The 19284-nt window shown below is 39.5% G+C and overlaps 1 protein-coding gene across 2 annotated transcripts in view; it reads right to left on the bottom strand.

Moving 5' to 3' along the window:
* Window positions 1-19284, bottom strand: part of phex (phosphate regulating endopeptidase homolog, X-linked) — a 101164-nt gene that overhangs the window by 18796 nt on the left and 63084 nt on the right. For both annotated transcript variants that reach the window (XM_064334073.1, XM_064334074.1), the window contains exons 12-16: window positions 18772-18873; window positions 17968-18045; window positions 17783-17886; window positions 3308-3366; window positions 1728-1782 (exon numbers count right to left, since the gene is read on the bottom strand). In XM_064334073.1, coding sequence (XP_064190143.1) covers window positions 1728-1782; window positions 3308-3366; window positions 17783-17886; window positions 17968-18045; window positions 18772-18873 — 398 coding nt within the window. The remainder of the gene's footprint in view (window positions 1-1727; window positions 1783-3307; window positions 3367-17782; window positions 17887-17967; window positions 18046-18771; window positions 18874-19284) is intronic.

Raw genomic sequence — 19284 nt, 5'->3', positions numbered from 1 at the left:
TCTGGAGGAGGGGCAAGGATGCTCATCAGCGGAGGCGGGCAGAAGGGATGTGGATTCCGAAGGAGGAGAAGTCAAAGAACATTGATCATTTCAGAACCATCTCGCTACTCAGTGTTGAAGGCAAGATATTCTTCAGCATTGTTGCCAGGTGCCTGACTGGCTACCTCCTGAGGAACTCCTAGATTGATACCTCAATACAAAAAGGAGGGATCCCAAAGGTACTGGGGTGTCCACGCATTCTCCGGCCACTCTTAGTCTACAAGGTCCCAATCTCCACAGTCGAGGGCTTTGAGAGGAGGATCAGCAGGTTCCTACAGAAGTGGCTGGGACTACCTTGAAGCCTGAGCAACATCGCCCTGTACGGTCAGAACACCAAGCTGAAGCTCCCCATCAGCAGCCTGAATGAAGAGTTCATGGTGAGCCGAACAAGGGAGGTGTTGCAGTACCGGGAGTCTTCTGACCCAAAGGTCTCCCAGGCCAGCATTGAGGTCAGGACAGGATGGAAATGGATAGCTGCAGAGGCTGTGGAGGTTGCTGAGTCTCGGCTAAGACACAACACGCTGGTGGGCACGATGACTTGAGGAAGGGCTGGCCTTGGTAGCAGCACAACACCACACTAGGAAAAGGCACTGGTCCAGGGGGAAGTAAGAAGTAAGATAGGAGCAAGCAGTGGAGCACAAGGGTTCATGGCCGAGCTTAGGAAAGCAGTGTCCTAGCGTATCAAGTTCTTCATCCAGGCTGTCTATGATGTTTTACCTTGCCTGTCTAACCTGTTCTGCTGGGGAAAGGTGGAGTCACCAGCATGTCCACTGTGCCTCAAAAGAAGAACCCAGGAGCACATCCTCAGCTGCTGTTCGAAAGCCCTGGGCAAGGGGTGCTACTGGTGACGCCATGACCAGATCCTGAAAACCATCACAGACACCATCTGCAGCAGGATCAGCCAGTGTAAGCACCTCCACCCAGTGAAGAAGACCGTTGCTTTTGTCAGGGCTGGGGAGAATCCAACACCAGCTGCCTGGACCACCTTTGCTGGCCTGCTTGCAACAGCACAAGACTGGGAGCTGATGGTTAACCTGGGGAAGCAACTCAAGTTCCCAGAGAATGTTGCTGTGACAAAGCTGAGGGCAGGCATGGTGCTACTCTCTGCGGCCTCCAAGCAGGTTGTTCTCTTGGAACTCACCGTTCCATGGGAGGACCACATTGAGGAGGCCAACGAGAGGAAGAGGGAGAAGTATGCTGAGTTGGTGGAGCATTACTGCAACAATGGGTGGTGTGCGAGGTGCGAGCCCATCATGGTGGGATGCAGAGGGTTTGCTGGCCAGTCCCTCTGCAGGGCCTATAATATTCTAGGCATCACAGGGGCCAGCAAGCGAAGGGTCATCAAGTTAGACACTGAGGCGGCCGAAGTTGCTTCAAGATGGCTGTGGATCAGGAGAGGTGATCCGTGGGTTAGGTAATGCTACCTGGACACAAGTTGGGACTTGATCAACCCTGGCTGGGTCGCCTGGGTGAGGGTGTCTGATTGTTGAAAGACCCGAAACATTCGATGACTCCAGGTAACATCACTGATAATGTGTCCAGGTGCATTGCATGTATTCTACAAAGTAATGGTGTGTGTGAGAAAGTATGACGGTGTGTGTGAGAGGAATTATGATTTATGGCCTAAATGACCTCTCATATACAATTATAAACTTGAGACACACACACATAAACTGACATACACTCACCGTGGGTAGGTTAGTCCCCAGAAAAATGGCTTTTGAAGTTCACCAGCAGGAAACCCTGTGAAAAATCAGCAATACAAAGTCTATTTATTTTCCTTTTTTCACAGGTGCAATAACTCATAGTCATCAGACAACATATTTTTATCATTTCATTTCTTTTACATTCTTTCATTTACATCCTCTTCATTGTTGCTCTCAGGAATTGAAATATACATTTAAATATGGCATTGTTTAATAAAACTGTTCATCTCTATAATATATTAGTGGGCAATTCCATCCTTGGAGGTGCATTCCCAGGTAAGTTGTATTTCCTCTAATTATCCTGGCTCCCTTATCTGTACACACCAATATCAACCAACCTGTACAATAGACCAGAGTTAAAAGAATCATATTGGGACACAAGAACAGTGCTCAGCTGTCATTCATGAGTTAAAGTTTTATCAAAAACTTTTAATTTTCATGTCACAAATGATTGGACTAATTAATTGATTAAGAGCTGATGCAAACCAATGTTATAAAGGATAAATGTTCCTCTAAAGTGCTCTATTCCTCTTTATTCCCTCTGCTGGTTTAAAAATATACCACATGATTATGCAGTACTGTTTGTAATGTGTGTACCACCTCATGTTATCCCTTATTGGGGGGGATACAGCTTTTTGGGGGGATGGTAGAGCATACCTATACAGTATACTGTACCTGCATAGTACTGAGTATTAGCCACTTTCTCTATTGGAATAATTACAATGAAAGCAGACACTACATATTACATATTAACTTCTGACCTAATGTAAACCCAGAGAATTCAGACATACCTATCACTGCCACGTACTACATACAAGGGGTGTATATGAATCTGAATAAACTGGAAATGCATAGATAATTAATTGTCTTAAGATATGCTTTATTATGAATAATTTAAGCTGCCCAACAATGACCATTTATTGCACATTTAAATGCATTTATCTACAAAATTACAATTGCATTTAATAAATAACAGTGCTAGACCAACAATTTCTATGTTCCCCTCCATTCTGGTAATTTTCTAGATTTAACAGACATAGGGTTGTAATTGCACACCCCTACTTCTCACATTACTTATTTGTGCTACTGTATATCACATAGCCCTGTATTACATCCATCACTGCCTTGTTATATAACTCATTTTGTCCCATAATAAGCCATGCACAGTTCTGGTGATATATACTGCTCTGTACTACATCACATATGTCACCACTCTACCCTGTATTACACATGACACTCCCCTTAAAGTCAACTATTGGTTAAAATATTAACCCACCAAAGTGTGGGGTGGTAGTGTAGTATAATGGGTAAGGTCACAGGATCAATTCCCAGGTAGGACACTGTCGTTGCACCCTTGAGGAAGGTACTTAACCTGCTTTGCTTCAGTATATATCCAGCTGTATAAATGGATGCAATGTAAATATTATACAAAAAGCTGTGTAAGTTGCTCTGGATGAGAGCATCTGCAAAATTCCTGTAATGCAATGTATGTTTTTTCAGCAGCTATGAAATGGCATTGAGCAGCAGTTTCAACTATGTGAGTCACCAGGTACATATCTTACTTATTTGATTGGTGGAAGAGCTGTAGAAGGCATTAACAGTGGTGGGATTGGTGAACCATCTGAAAAACAGGCAGACAAAAACAGAGCCAGAGATTAGCTCTGTCTCCTTTCGTGATGTCAGGTGCATTCCTCCTGAAATAACTGATATGTTCAATACTGAAGGGTTTGTGTAAAGCTCCACAACAGGCTTTCAGACAAAGCACTTATCAACCAGAAATTTCACTTTAATAATCAATTCTGTGAAAACCTGTTGAAATCTCCCACTAAATGTCTCATAAAGCACTAAATGAATCATGATTACTGTTGAAGCTGCGTGTGTGTGGGTGTGCATACATATGCTGGAGTGTGTTTAAGGTGTGTGCAATTGATTAAGCCTGCAAGGGAGACTCCTGCTAGCTAAAGATAACATTTAGCATACCAACAGACCTGGGTCAAATACATATTTAAAGGTACAGTGTGTAGGATTTAGCGGCATCTAGCGGTGAGGTTGCAGATTGCAACCAACTGAATACCCCCCCCTCACCTCCCTTCACCCATCCCTTTCCAATGATGTAGGAGAAGCTACGGTGGCCTGTAAGTTCCAAAAATGATGTCATTGTCTACGACAGCATCGAGTAGTCAAGTGATGAGGTTCCTTGATAGATTTATAAATTGTATTTAGTTATTTAGGCTGTAAAACTATAGGTCATAGCTTACAAGCAAGATAGCGATTATGATTGTTATCTGTTCCGCATTGTGGTAGCGTTTTATTGCTAACGTTAGCTGCTTTGCATTTTAATACAAACATTAGCGAAGTAATGCTAAAAAGCTATTTTATTCTAGGCGTTTAGTCTGATAGCGAGATAGCGTTAGCAGGATACATATTTTATTCTCCGTTTGCAGAGTCAAAGACTGGATTGACCACTCGGTAATGTTAGGGAGGTTAGAGGGAGAGGGGGCGGGAGAGGAAGAGGGCGGAGAGGCAGAGATGGTGCAGCAGTCAGGGCCAGGCGAGGGAGGAGAGCTACCAGAGCGGGAGTTTCTAGAGAAGAAGAGTAGAGAGTAAAAGCCCTCCAACGGGACCGAAGAGAAGTAACGGAGGTTTGTATTTATAAAATTATTTTATTATATTCCTACCTGGTCTGCACGATATGAACAATACCAATACAACACAAAGTGGTATTTTCATAACAGCTCTGTGCTTTACATGTAGCAATATTACTGTAGTCTGTAGTTTGATGTGTTCTCGCAGTGTAATGTGAGTCATTGCCTGGGAAACGTCAGTGACGCTACTGAATGATTATATAAATATTATATAGTAACAGTATCATGCAGCGACATTTTTTAAACCCATGTTATTGTTTTAGACATGTTGGGGAAATGCTGGACAGCCTACAAACCCTAATCCGCGGTGCCATTACCATATTGCCAACATAATATCATGCAACTTATAGAGCCTTATCTGTGTTTTATTTCTTCAGAGACTTCTTCAAGAGATGAGCCTGGAGGAGCACAGGGAGCTCACCACCCAACTGCTTGAGAGGCAGCCAGGGCTACTTTTTGATGCCCTGATGATGCATCAGCGCAGGCATGGTGCCCCACCTTTTGCTGTGCCAGGGGTACCATGGTGTACTTGTGGTAACTGTAGGGACATGCCTACGGACCGGGAGAGGAAATGCTGTGGCCAGGAGGCTGCCAACTGTGTGAGCTTACTACCACACTTTTCCTAGTACTGCCTTGAAGAAGGTCTTACACGCATTCACACGCAGTACCGGGAGGACATTACAGTATTAGGCCAATTTAGGGAGCCTGGGGATGACAACCGGGAGTACCGTTAAGCAGCCTATAGACATTTTATCTATTGGCAACACGGTTCTTTAGGCCAGTGTAGGTACCATAGCCTATAAAAGACACAGAACTACAAAGCCCACATTTCCACCTTAGAGTGACTCACTTATCCACGCCCCCTACTACAGCTTTCCTGTAACAGTATTGGTCTACTGTAAATTCGAAACGTGCAGCCTTCAATAAAACGGGGGCTGCCGTTGTTTCGCTCTCTTTCCCATTCCAACCGGTCAAAACACGGCATGTTGATCTCTATAAACGATACATACATATCCATATATCCGCTATCCTTTATCTGTTTGGTACGCTTCGTGCGCCATTGTTTGTTCACTAGCTTTGTCTAGATTCAAAAACCCCTCCTTTCATAGTCCATCTTGTTCCTTTGTTCTCCATGAACACGTGTCCGCGGTACACAACCCCCCACGTAGGAGAACATCCAACACTCCTCACTCCCATACTCACATGCGCACACACAACACCTACACACGCATGCACTCACATAGTTTATTAAATCATCGTAGTGAATTGTGCTTTGCCCTTTTCGGTACTTTGTTGAATAAACTTTATTATATTTACACGGTTATCTGTATTTATATTACTCTTGTGTTGAATTGAGTCAGCCACTGCTAATCAAAAGAACTTAGTAGAATACCTTCACCTCTTAGCTGAATCATTTATATTAGTTTGGTATTAGCTGAATATGATATTGTGATTTGATTAAGATTGACTATTAATGTGTCATTTTGATAATAATTAATTTAATTATTAATTTGAATTGCCAATGTATAGCTTGTATATTTAATTATTATGAGACTGATTATAATATGCTGGCGCTACCTGTGAAGATATTGATGTAGATCTTCTACAGTTTGGTGCCCCACTATGAGAAGTAGCGGCATGTCCCCTACATCAGGGAAACTGACTTGTCATCCCCAGCTGCTGTGTTTGGAGGATCAGGGACAAGTTCCCTGATCCCCAAGGACAGTACACTGGTTTCACACCTGGCCTCTGATAGTTTATTTTTGATAGTTTATTTCTTATTATACTTGTTCTTCAAAAATATTTTCTATATTTATATATTTGCTCTACAATTATTACATTTTTGTTTATATATTCATATTCATAGTCTATTATGTACATTTGTTCAATTGAAGTTTGAATTCAAATGAATAACTAATGAATAAAAGATGATCATCAGATGTACGTGCTGTATTTATTGCAATGATATACATATAAACATTTACTTATACAATAAGTATGACAATACTTCCCTGCAGTGTCAGTACATTTTCATTACCGCTTCAGGTAATGGTAATGTATATTTTCATTACAGGAGGCAGCTGTACTTTACAAATTTGAACCAAAAAAATAGTGTACAAACAGACAAACATTTCGATATCAGAGTTGACTTGGATAAAGACAGAATAAGCTGTCGAAACATTCATCTGTTGTAACACTAAAAGCTTGGAGTTTATCGTTGTGCTCCAGCCCCTTATTTCTATGGTCCTGCCTGAGTAGCACCTTTATTCAGCTATTTATTGTTGGAAGAAGCATGGTGAACTCCAATCTGGATCATTCCAAATCAGCAGCTGCATGGAAAACTGGTCCTGTTGAAGACAGTGCCATTAAATAGTGCCAAATAAAAATTTTATAGTTTTTATACAGTTTTGTGAAAATAATGCTATTTCACGAAGAATATGAGTTACAGGGTAAGTTAATATGCTACAAAGGCAAACAAATATGTGTCAATTACCTAGACCTCTCCTGACTTGTGTCTGCAACACATCTGATATGGCTGGCAGGTATGGGGGGCACCGATCCAAGCCCTCTGGGATCATCTGGTCGATTGTGAGTCTCTTCCTCACAATTCTTGCTTGCAACTCAGCAACTTCAGATTTTAAGGCATATACGCTGTATCTTCTGCCGTTTTTCTTGTACAGCCTTCTGAAACTGTAATTACACAAAATTGAAACCATTCAATATCAGTGACTCATTATAACAATTGGCAACTTTGAGTGCACATGTAAATAAATAATTACTTGCATACAAAACATTGATTGCAAAAAAAATGTGTGCCTGCACTGTAAATGGGAATATTTCAAGTGTAAAATGTACATCTCTTTTCCTTCAGCTGTTTTTGTTGTTGGTCTATTCCGGTGGAAATTATAGTCCAGAGCAGCAAGCAGAACTGTTGCCTCATGAACTGGGGGACTGAAAGCGTAGCGCTTGCTGGCATACACCAGAATATGATTCTAGAATGACTCCAGTTCTGCAGTTGATCTGATTGAAGAAGAAAAAAAAATATATATATATAGATATATATACATATATATACATTTTAAAAAAAGCACAAATAGTCATATAATGTACATCTGTGTGAAACATGTTGCCACACTTTACCTGAAGCACAGATATTTCTGTACATCCTACTGCCAACGCTTATTGAGAACGATGTCCACTAAACCTTTGTGGCACTTGGAGCCTCTCTGGATCCACTCCTTTCCAGGTGTTTCTTCCAGGGGCCCATGTTGGCAGCTTCCCATAGTCCAGGTGTGAATGTCACAGACATGGTGAATGATGCCAACCCATAGTGCCTGCGAAAAATAAAACAGCACTATAAAAATTCCCGTCATATGGAAATGAATGAACTTACCAAAAGAAAAAATATACATTATGTGTTTACAAGAAACTGCTCAGTTGTGTCAGCTGTCTTACAACACCACCAAAAATGGTTTACGATGTCTTTCAGCCAGTTGAAGAGAATGGACTGTCCTTTTATCTTTGCTGCCTTGAGGAGAGAAACATAACATACATAACAATGTAAGACATGGGTATTCAACCATATTCCATGGAGGGCTGAGAGTATGCAGATTTTCATCCCAACCAAAGACTACACCAGATGATTTCATTGATTAACACACCTTCAGCCAGAGAGGAGGAGCTAATCACTGAAATCAACTTTTGTTGTCTTTGATTGGAATGAAAACTTATGTACTCTCGGCCATCAATGGCACATGGTGAAATACCCCTGATATAAGATACAGTCACTTCAGGATGAAGATATAGGCAATAACATGAGCCACTTATTAAACTTACAGCAGCAATTTTTTTTGGCCAGGTTCTTGGCACCATGCCACATGTCCAGACTGTGATGAATTCCAAGGTCCTTGTGTCTGCCTTTGTCTGGGTCTGTGAAGTGGGGAATCATTTAATTGATATTTCAATAATCTTTTCAACACATGTATTCATATATTATATCAGATGAGTACTTACTCATAAGGGCTCCGATCTGGCCATGAGCATCTGTGCAGATCTCCACTAGCTTTATCTCTGATGTAAACTTGTCCACAGTCTCGATAAAACCCTCCATCTCCATGACGACAGAGTTCCAGGATGTCTGCCACTTGTCTATGGTGGCAACATGAATTATCTCTTTGGTGTCGTTCTCCATGGTGGTGTAGCTGCAGTACTGTGCACAATGGCCTAGCGAGTCATTTCTGCCATCTGCTGAAAAATGGTAATAAAAATAAAATCCAAAAATAAAAAATATGAGTTGGCTGCTTACATACAATCACACTGCCATTGCCTAATGTCTTCAATACTTATATAACATGGTAAAGTTTATGCTACGCACCTAGGACCACAGCATCTTTCCCTTGAAGGCGACTGAGGGCATCAGTCCTCCTCTCTTCCCAGAAGTCCTTTACTGTGTCGACACAGTACGTGTCCTGAATGGAGAAGGTGTTCTTGTTCACCATCCCCATGTTCATAAATTTTAACTAGAGGGCAACCTTTGCATAGTTATTGCCAGACAACAAAATTTTGGTGGACAAGAGAAAATCTCCAGCTTGCATCTCAAAATTCATTACAGGCTGGGAATTCCACCTTCACACGCTGTGTCCATTCGGACAGATCTAAAAGTCAAATAAAAGTGATAATTGCATTAGTCATGTACAGCACTTACTATAAATTTTCCCTTTTTATGCGACCATACAGTTATGATATGCAGCGACTGTCAAGACTTACCCATACGACACTCGTTGCTGTGCCCTTGGAAGTGATGTTGATCTCAAAGGGGGCAACGCATTCGCACACCACACCAGTCTTCCAAAGGATTGTACATTTATCCACGGGCAGGATCACAAGTGTAGCCAGTTGTCTCAAGCAGTGCTCATATACTATTGAAGCTCTGGTACCTATGATGTCATCTTCACAAAGGACATCCTGTGGGCCTGGGAAAACAGGTGCCTGATCACAGGGAGAAGGCTCATCAGGAAGGTCTTCATGTGCAGGCTGGTCTCGTCGATTCCAATAACTTCAAGTCGATCAATAGATGGTGCTTTCTATAATGCTCCACCCAGTCTGTTGAGGCACAACATGAAGGCATATGTGTAAAAATTTGTAAAACAAAAAAAAAAGAGACACCACACAAAAATAGCAGAGTAAAGACTAATCAATAACACACCGTATACTAATTGGTAGAAGATACTCTTCATCAGAGCTGTCATCATTCTCTCCATCATCTTTTTTATGAAAGGAAGGGGAACCTTCAGTTCTGTAAAGAAGGACATATTCAGAAAACAATAACTTATAACAAAAACAATAAAGAGAACATTAAATAGTAATAAATGTAATTAGGAAATACTACTTACACACTATCCAAGGGGTCATTAAAAACATTTTCCTCCATGTCCTCCTCAACAATGTTCATGCTATATAAGCTGCAGAAATAAAAACATTAAAAATATATAAATTATGAATATATACAAATGCAAGACATGTAGTGCAAAAACTGTTACCTTTGTTCAAGGCCCTGAATTTCTGTGGCTTCTGCAATGACATTCAGATGCTCATGTCTGTAAAGAATCACCAGAGCACGTTCTATACATCACACATATGGAGATACAACAGTAAACATACACTTAGAAAGAAAAACCCATTAATCAGCAACTTTTTGTTTGTAATCAAACATATTAGGACAGCACAATTATTTCAATGCGATGACTTGCCTGTCCGTCCCACTAGAAGGACCAATGCTAGACACTGCTGGAGTTGTGACTTGAAAATGTTTTGCCTTCATGGGAGTCAATGTTGCGGGACCTCTCTCATAGCTGGAGAAACAACAGCAACATCAAGAAAATAAGTGCTACATGACAGTCGCATACCCCTGTAATACATTCTGTTATGTCCTAAGGTGCTGGGAGGGTTGGCTCGCCTGGAAAAATATACCAAAATAAATAATATAGACACTGACACGGGGAAAAGGTTACTTGTGTTGGTAACTATGCCCATGGCCATGTTCTAGCTAAAGCTATCAAACAACAAATTGCATTTAGATTTGTAGGCTAAATTACCTGTCCAGCAGAAAACAGGCAACTTCGGCATCACTCTGAAAACATTTGTCCCTCATCAGCAATTTCCATTTGGGAAAGGCCAGACCAATGTTTATCCTTGTTTTATGCCGTTGCCTGTCCCGATTTTGTTTTGATTCTTCATGCTTTTGCTTCTTTGATGACGAGGATTCACGCTCCCTTGATTTTTCTTGTGCTAAATAATAACTATGATCCTCCATTTGTCAAAACATTGCAAAACACAAAATAGTTAGCCAGCATGCCAGCAACCACTTCATCTTCTTTCTTCTTCTTCGTCATCCAACTGGTGCATTCGCGTGACCCACAAAAATTAAAAACGCAAAAAAAAAAATACGCATAAGGCCCTCTCTAGAGCCATTTGTCCGTTCTGGGCTACTGTAGAAACATGGCAGTGCAACATGGCAGCCTCCGTGGAAGAGGACCCGCTCCCTATGTAGATATAAAGGGCTCATTCTAAGGTAACGAAAACACAACGATTCTTATTTTCATGGGATTATACACTAATTAAAACATACTTATGGATATTATATTCCATTTCTGCCAAGTCCGTCCCGCTAGATGCTACTAAATTCTACACACTGCACCTTTAAAGTATTTTAATTACTTTTAAATACTTATTTAGAAATTATTTGAAATTCAGCATTTACAAATACTGAGTATTTAAATTACAAAATGGAGTTTCGCAACACCACCATTGTCGCACCGGTCATTCATTTAACAAGCACCCCCTCCCTGCAGTCTCATCTGCAACTACACCCACCACCCACAACACACTGGACAATAGTGTCTATCTGGGCATTCATAAAAATATTCTTTCACCACTAAATATTCGTATTCCGTCAAGGATAAACCCAAAAATAGCCTTAAGATATGCTAATACGGGAGCGTATTTATGTTCCCAGGGTCCTACTACCTAAGTTCTACTGCACCTGACGAAACGTTGTGAACAATTTTTCATAATTTCTTGGAAAATATTATTATTGAGGACTTCTGAGAATAGCTAAGCCATTTGTTTGCTGATAGACCTAGTTGACATCATTTTCTGGAGTAAGACAGAAAATCATTGATTTACTGTCTCTGTCTCTATCTACTGAACACAGATAAGATTTCATGTAGAGCTGAGGAACATAGGACCCTTTGTCATGTTCCCATTATATGTCATATAAATCTGGGGAACATAGGACCCTGGAAACATAGGAATGACCCCGCTAATACAGAAGGGAAAACACTGCTCATTGAATAACTAAATAAATAAGACATTTTTTTCTAAAATTGTACCATGTCATTCTACTGTCAATATCTGGAACTAAATATGGAATAAATATATAACCTTACCATTGGTTTTACGTGTAGAGATGTCCCTTTTGGGACTGATGGTCATATATTTTCTTGGACAATCTGTTTGTGAAATATACGTGCATTTGTGATGCCTGGGTAACTTCCAAAATATCTGCGAGTAATACCACAAATTCTGTTTACGGAGTTGTCGCCCTTTGTAGTACAATCTGGCTTGATTGATAATTAATCTATCCAACAGGTGACAGTATAAGCTTTCTAAGAATTTACAACAAGTCTAACTGTATTTTTAGTATGGCCCTTTATAAACCTGTGTAACCGAAAGATTTATCTCATCATCAGTGCCTTACTCTTCACTCTGTGGTAGCAGTAAAAGACACGGCACACCAGGCAAAAAAATGTTTGTGGTGTGGGGATGGCTGGTTTAAGCAGCCACACCTGTCCTGGGTCAGGCTAATTAGACCTGGCTAGTTGTCTAATTGGTTAGGAATTGGATAACTGGCCGGGCTGATTGGACCCAGGAACAGGGGTGGCTGCACCTGTGCGTAGTGAGGCAATCAGTGCGCACAGGTTAAATCTGCCATCCCCACCCACACAAAGGAGCCTTGGTCATGACTGTTTTACATCTGCTCATGTGGATGTACCATCTTGCCACCCTTGTAAATAAATCTGGACTGTTGGAACATCATCTCCCTGTGTCTCTGTGCTGGAGGACCCCTAGGAAAGCCACTTCGGTGGACTGTGGCAGGCTTGTTTGCCACAATGTTATTCATGATTTTCATAATTTCTTAGAAAATATTATTATTACTGAAGACTTTTGAGCATACCTAAGCCATATGTTTGCTGATAGGCCTAGCTGACATAGTTTTCTGGAGTACATCAGAAAAGGAGAACGACAGCATTGATTCTCTGTCTCTGTTTCTATCTATTGAACACAGATAATATTTCATCATCGCTATGTAAGTATTACTGTTCAAAATATTTTGGTTATATATGTTATTTTTGAAAGTGAGTGTATTTCAATAGCTTAGTGGTATTTTATAATGAGGATATTTAGGGATGGGAATTGAGAACCGGTTCCCGTTGAGAACCGGTTCCAAGTTATCCTTTTCATTGGAATTGTATGCCTCCGAGCTTATCGATTCTGCTCATCGATGCCAGCATGTTTTTACGACAGCTGCGCATTGCAAAACAATGACGTAACGCCTTGGGGGAGGCATGCACGCTGCCTCTCTCAGGTGTTTGTTTTAGACGGCAGCTGTCACAACAAATTTGATCTAGACTGCAAAAATGATCCGGGTGATGTACTGACATTTTAAACAGCTGTTATACCCATTGTGACATACTTAAGGTTTTATTACAGCGTCTGTTGCTATGCGGACATTGCCAGCCTCGATACATTCTGTTGCGATAGCAATATCCTTATTGTTATAAATCAGTACTCATTATTTTTAATGTCCTTAACCTCCTCTTTAACTTTATTTTTCTTACTACAGTATTGAAAGAAATGCTTAGTATTACTTTTAGTATCTTCTGCAATTTGCCTTTCATATAGCCTTTTGGCTACCCTTAGTTCTTTTTTAACATTAGCACGCATACTACAATATTCAGCCTTATTACTCTCAGTACTGTCATTTTTTTCTTAAACAGTTCATTCTTTTTCCTCAAACTCTTCCGTATAGCTTTATTCTACTGTGGAGACTGCTTTTTCAACTTGCTTTTCTGCACTTTTGGAATGAATTTACGCTGTGTATCAAGTATAATCCTTTTGAACCTGCCCCACTTTTCATTCACAGTCCTGCAATCAAGATGTTGCACCCAGTCTACCTTACTTAATTCTGATTGCATCTTTCTAAAGTTCTTTTAATTTTCCAAAATACATCAAACCTAAATGTGGAATGATCACTTGTCCCAAGTGGTTCCATTACCTCTATAACTACAAATTCTGTCATTACATAACACCAGATCTAGAACTGATTTCCCCTCTTGTAGGCTGTCTGACATACTGTGTTAAAAACAGGTCATTTTTAACATCTAAAAATTCCTTCTCCCTTTTTCTTTGTCCTGTTAGCTAAGCGTTTAGTTTATACACAAAAGAACGACCAGGTGTGGAATCAATCTGATTTATAATCAGCTAACTTAGCTTTTGCTAAATGCCAGTAACTCAAAGAAAAGAAACCCTTGTACTTAGCTAGATAGGTAATATTTTGTCATAGGCTAAAATACACCCAAAATGTATCTGGAATCTGTTTATAATACTAGACTAACTACTATATTTAATGTTAGTACTTAACAAAACTATTTAGTTAACAATATTCTACAGAGACAAAAACACCAATCCATGACTTAAACACACGAGATGGCTCTGGACAGCTAACGGTAGAAACCGGAGAGGAGAAAAGCCTCTTAACTTTCTAACGTAAAGCGCTTATACTATAGTTAACGTTAGCACTTAGTTAGCTAACACTGGAGGCAGCTAGGATTTGCTTCCAAGAGGCCGAACAACCCCCCCCCCCCCAAAAAAAAAAAAAACCTTGTTAGCTCGAGTGTGCCAAATGTACTAACCGGCTTTCTGGCCAAGTGCTAACAAGGGGAAAAAAGCGGGGTAAAAGTCCCTCTCTGTTCCTTTAACGGCAACAAAGGTTTTCACCTTAGGAGAAAATCTCGCTTATAATAATGAGTTTTAAAAATGAACTAAAGCGAACTAATATCAGAACTCCAAACTCCAAAGAAAAACTCCACTCCAAACTCCACAGAACTCCAACTCCAATCCAAACTAGCAAACACCCAAAAACAAATGAATCAAACACACAACACCCAACAAACACTTAGCTTGCACCACTCGTTCGTCTCGGTCCCACAACAGGAAGTGCGTATCCGGTTCGTAATCAGTAGAGTGCAGTACAGCAACTCCAACCAGCAGAGCAATGTGTGATAACATGTACAGTTGAGGCCAAAACCAGCATAATGTATGCTAACATGTACAGATGAGGCCAAACATTTTCATACACCTAGGCTATGTTTCACAACTCCACACATTTCATGTTACCGTACATTTCCTGTGTTAAGTTAATTAGGGCATCTACTTTATTTCCATGAGAGGTCATTTAAAAATAATAGCTAAGAGACACTGATTTCAGCTTTTAGGTACTATATCAGATTTTCACTGGGTCAAAAGTTTGCATACACTTTGTAAGTATTTGGTGGCATTGCCTTTTAATTGCTTAACTTGAATCAAACACTTGGGGTAGCCTTCCACAAGCTTCTCACAATACTAACGCAGCCCAGGTGCATGTGCTCTCTCCATGAGCCGGCGCAGCCGAGACCAATCCGCCTCTCCAGCAGACCACAGCAGCCTTTTAATTGCTTAACTTGAATCAAAAACTTGGGGTAGCCTTTCACATGCTTCCCACAATACTTTGCCGGAATATTTGCCCATTCCTCCTAACAGAACTGGTTTAACTCAGTCAGGTTTGTGGGCCTCTTTAATCGGACATGCTTTTTCAGTTCAGTCCCCAAATTTTCTATGGGATTCAGGTCAGGGCTTTGTGATGGCCACTCCAATACTTTCACTTCATTGTCTTTAAGCCATTTTGTTACAACTTTGTTTGTTTGTTAGGATCATTGTCCTGCCGGAAGTTGCAACCAAGTTTTAACTTTCTAGCTGATGTCTTGAGGTGTTGCTTCAGTATTTCTAGATAATTCTCCTTCCTCATGATGCCATCTATTTTCTGAAGTGCACCAGTCCCTTTTCCAACAACACACCCTCACAGAGTGCGGAGTTGTGAAAAACTGAGTTTGATTGTCTTTAGCCTAGGTGTATGTAAACTTTTGGCCTCAACTCTATGCCTTTCATTTTCTTTTTATTAGGTTTTATCAGTTAGTTGGAACTGGGCAACAGAGTCCTGCATCTATATCTGGTGTTATAAATTTCATTCCTGGTCTTTTGGAATATTCTGCTGTCTTTTGGTTTTTTAATTTCAGTCTTGGCATATCTTGGCACTTGGGATTTTCTTGAGTCAAACTGTGATTTATTATCCTTAATTAATTTATTTTGTGACTGTAACTTGGCTATGTCTATAACCTTCATTGGGCCTCATTTATCAGTATTTTTGTAAATTCATGTGTGATTAGAAACAAACAAATTCCATGGGATTTATCAAACGCTCGTAGCCACAGCTTTTTTTGCATCCATGTTCGTATGTTGATGAATACCAATCAATTATAAATGAGAAGAATACAATTTACTTGCTGAATTGACAGCCTCATCTTCTGGATGCTCCAAGTGTTTAATAGGAAAGAAACAGCCACTTGGTCATTGGCATTTATAATAAACACATGCCAAATTGGTCTGTATGGTAGGCTATTTGATTTGTAAAAGCTTACATAGGTGTTCAGAAACAAATAAAAGCAGCTTTCCTCATTAATTTGGATGTTACCACAACTCACTTCATTGTACGTTATGAAGTATCTTGTGCAACGATGTTTATGTCTTTTTGATGAATAAAGCCCTATGATTCATAATCTGAGGATGTGTCTGGTCTCACGTTACCATTGAAAATGTTAATCAATTTCCTTGATTAACATTAGTATATGCAGAAAAAATCCTGCGTATGCACCTTATAAAGTGTTATCATTTACTATTAAAATTATTCCGCTCCTCTGTTACAATCACACTGACCTGGTGGTATGAAAGTAACATCAGATTGCAAGTACTTTTTTTTAATTGTATCAAACTTGATGGAGTTATGAATGTAACTTAAATGGTTAATGACTACTGACATGTCAAAGCTGTTTGAAGTAAAATTTCATTGTGCTAGGCTAAACATTTTCTGAGTAAATGAGTCAAATCCAAAAACTGTTATATTTATGGTGACTTTTCCCTAGCTATTATTGTAAACCCTGTGTCACAAGTTCCACATAACAGATAAAAACCAAAATGGTTTGACATGAAACTAGAAGCAAAAAAAAAATCTTTATTTCTAATAAAGCTTCTGATAAAGGGAGGTCAGCCATACCAATGAAGGCCTAATCTATGACTTCTGTGCCCTATTTATAGCAAACTTCGTTTACATGTTTTGTGGAATTTATATTCAATTGCAATTAAGCATTAGAATAATAAGGATTATGCAAATATTCCATTGAATCCATTCAAATAATTTTACTACTATTTTTAATCACAATAAAAGACAAATTAATCGAATAATAAAAGGATGATACAGAAAACAAGCTTTAAAATTGTGTCATCTTTTTTCATTTACGCACACAATACAAACAGTTTAGAGCACTTGAGAAATTTGTTCAGATTCTACAAAAAAACTGACATACAAAAACTTTGATAAATCCCACGTTGTTTCCATAAATGCATTTAGAATGATTTATGATCAAATTTGGTCGGCTCACGTTTGATGAATGAGGACCATTGTTTTTTTTTTGGTACTTGAACATTGTCTTTAGATTGTACGTGAATATTTGTTTAATTTAATTCTAATCTGGTTGTGAGTTGTACATTTTGATATTCCCTGATAGTGTATATGCCTTTATGCATGCTTCCAACCAGAATTTGCTCATACCAAAGAATAAAATCAGATAAGAAAAAAATTAATTCTGAAATGTTAATGGAAATGTTTCTAAGTAATGAATGATCAAATCAGATTGTACGTATGTTTGCGAATGAGGCCCATTCATTTTATTAAATTGAGCTAACATAGCATGAGACTAAAGAGAGCTATGTGAGACGCAGTCCACAGAAAGACAGTGTTCAGTAATACAAGTGCCAAGGTCATTAATCAAGAGAAGCAAAAGGGTGAGAGCAATGGTAAGTTTAAAAGTAGGATTGTGCTGTTATACAGGAATTCTCCAGAACCAAATGGAGCACAAGTAAAGATGCAGGAGTGCGCAAGCAGAACTAATTTGTCCAGTGAAAGTAGAAAACTGCTGAGCTGAGTTTAAGGTCAGGCGTTTGTTTCCATCATGAACTCACTCTGTGCGCGGAACAGTCTTGCGCAGCCAGGCAATGTCAGACTGTGCAAAGAAGCGCAGAGTCTGCATCACGTTCCCAAAGTAATCCTTCTCTGAAAATGACAACTGCAGAAAGAAGAGAATATACTGTACCATCACACACACACACACGTATACACACACACTCAAACAAACATACACACTCACCCTCTTTATGTCCTCATTGATATAGGTGTCATTCAGGATGAACTCAGGATATCCAACCTTTGCTAAGACAAAATGAGCCTGACAGAAAAAGATTGATAGATTAGATAGATAGATAGATAGACAGAGAGAGAGAGACAGAGAGAGAGAAAATAGAATTGTGACACATGTAGACTAGGGATGCATACTGTTCCTACACATCACGAGAGCCCATATAATATAAACTCTAAATGCCACAGTTTTTCTGTGTCCTGTGACTATGAAGACATACTATGCTTCATGTTCTTTTAATTTGTGGAGCAAAATGCTCACTCTAACAAACTGCTACATTTAAAAGTACCCCATGCTAAGTTCTCTGAACTTGGTAAGACCTGCTAATACCATCTGTGAAGTTCAAACATTTCATTTTCATAATAGTGAACTGAAACAGTGTACCTATCGTGCATGACAAACTAAGACTTATGAATTTGTTTTAACATCTCCATTTTACTATATTGTCATTTTAATGTTGTCTTCTGTATACTTGTGTATTTGCAGGCCCGGTTCTTGGGTTTTTTGTGCCCTGGGCGGTCGCCCAGAGTTGCCCAATGGACGGGCCGGCCCTGTGTATTTGTATATATACATGTTTCTTGCTTGACCAGCCCCCCTTGAAAAAAGATGGCAATCTCAATATGGCTCTCCCCGGGATAAACAAAGAACAAAAAACCATGTTTTTGTACAGGGTACAGGTACTCTAAAAAGTGAAGTTATTCAATCTCGTGTACACCCATTTCCTGTTCAAAGCACAGTTGAAGTAAACACTGTTACCTTCTCTTCGGCTTTGGATTTGGTCACCTCATCCATCCAGTCATTCTCTTTCTCCAGAATGTCTATGAATGCCCATCGAATTCCTTCGATCAGCTCCTCCATCTGCTCAAAGATTATTGTAATTATTGCAATTACATAGCTACCCATTTTTTTATCATTTACATAGCGTAACATTTCATGGGTATTTAACAAAAATGTGCCTCGCATTTTTATCATCAGTCATTTCTATGAATATTAATATTCTTTGTATGATTATAATATAGCCATGAATTAAGTTTTCTATTCACATCTGTCATGTTATTCAATTATGGAACATAATTTATCCAGCTACAGTTTATCACTACCCACTCTAAAATAATAATTCCGTATTGATATATCTTGGATTTATGTGGCTCTTGGATTTTCTCTCCTGTAATATTTCAAAAGACCAACAGGGGCCACTACCTGATTACAATTTCCTCCACGTTTGCTGTGGAGTTACTGTAAGGGTGTTTATGGGGAATGTTTTAATTG

Source organism: Anguilla rostrata, chromosome 4, assembly GCF_018555375.3.
Source record: "Anguilla rostrata isolate EN2019 chromosome 4, ASM1855537v3, whole genome shotgun sequence".
NCBI lineage: Eukaryota > Metazoa > Chordata > Actinopteri > Anguilliformes > Anguillidae > Anguilla > Anguilla rostrata.
Note: the sequence above shows the minus strand (reverse complement) of the source record. Positions and strands in the feature narration are given on the sequence as shown.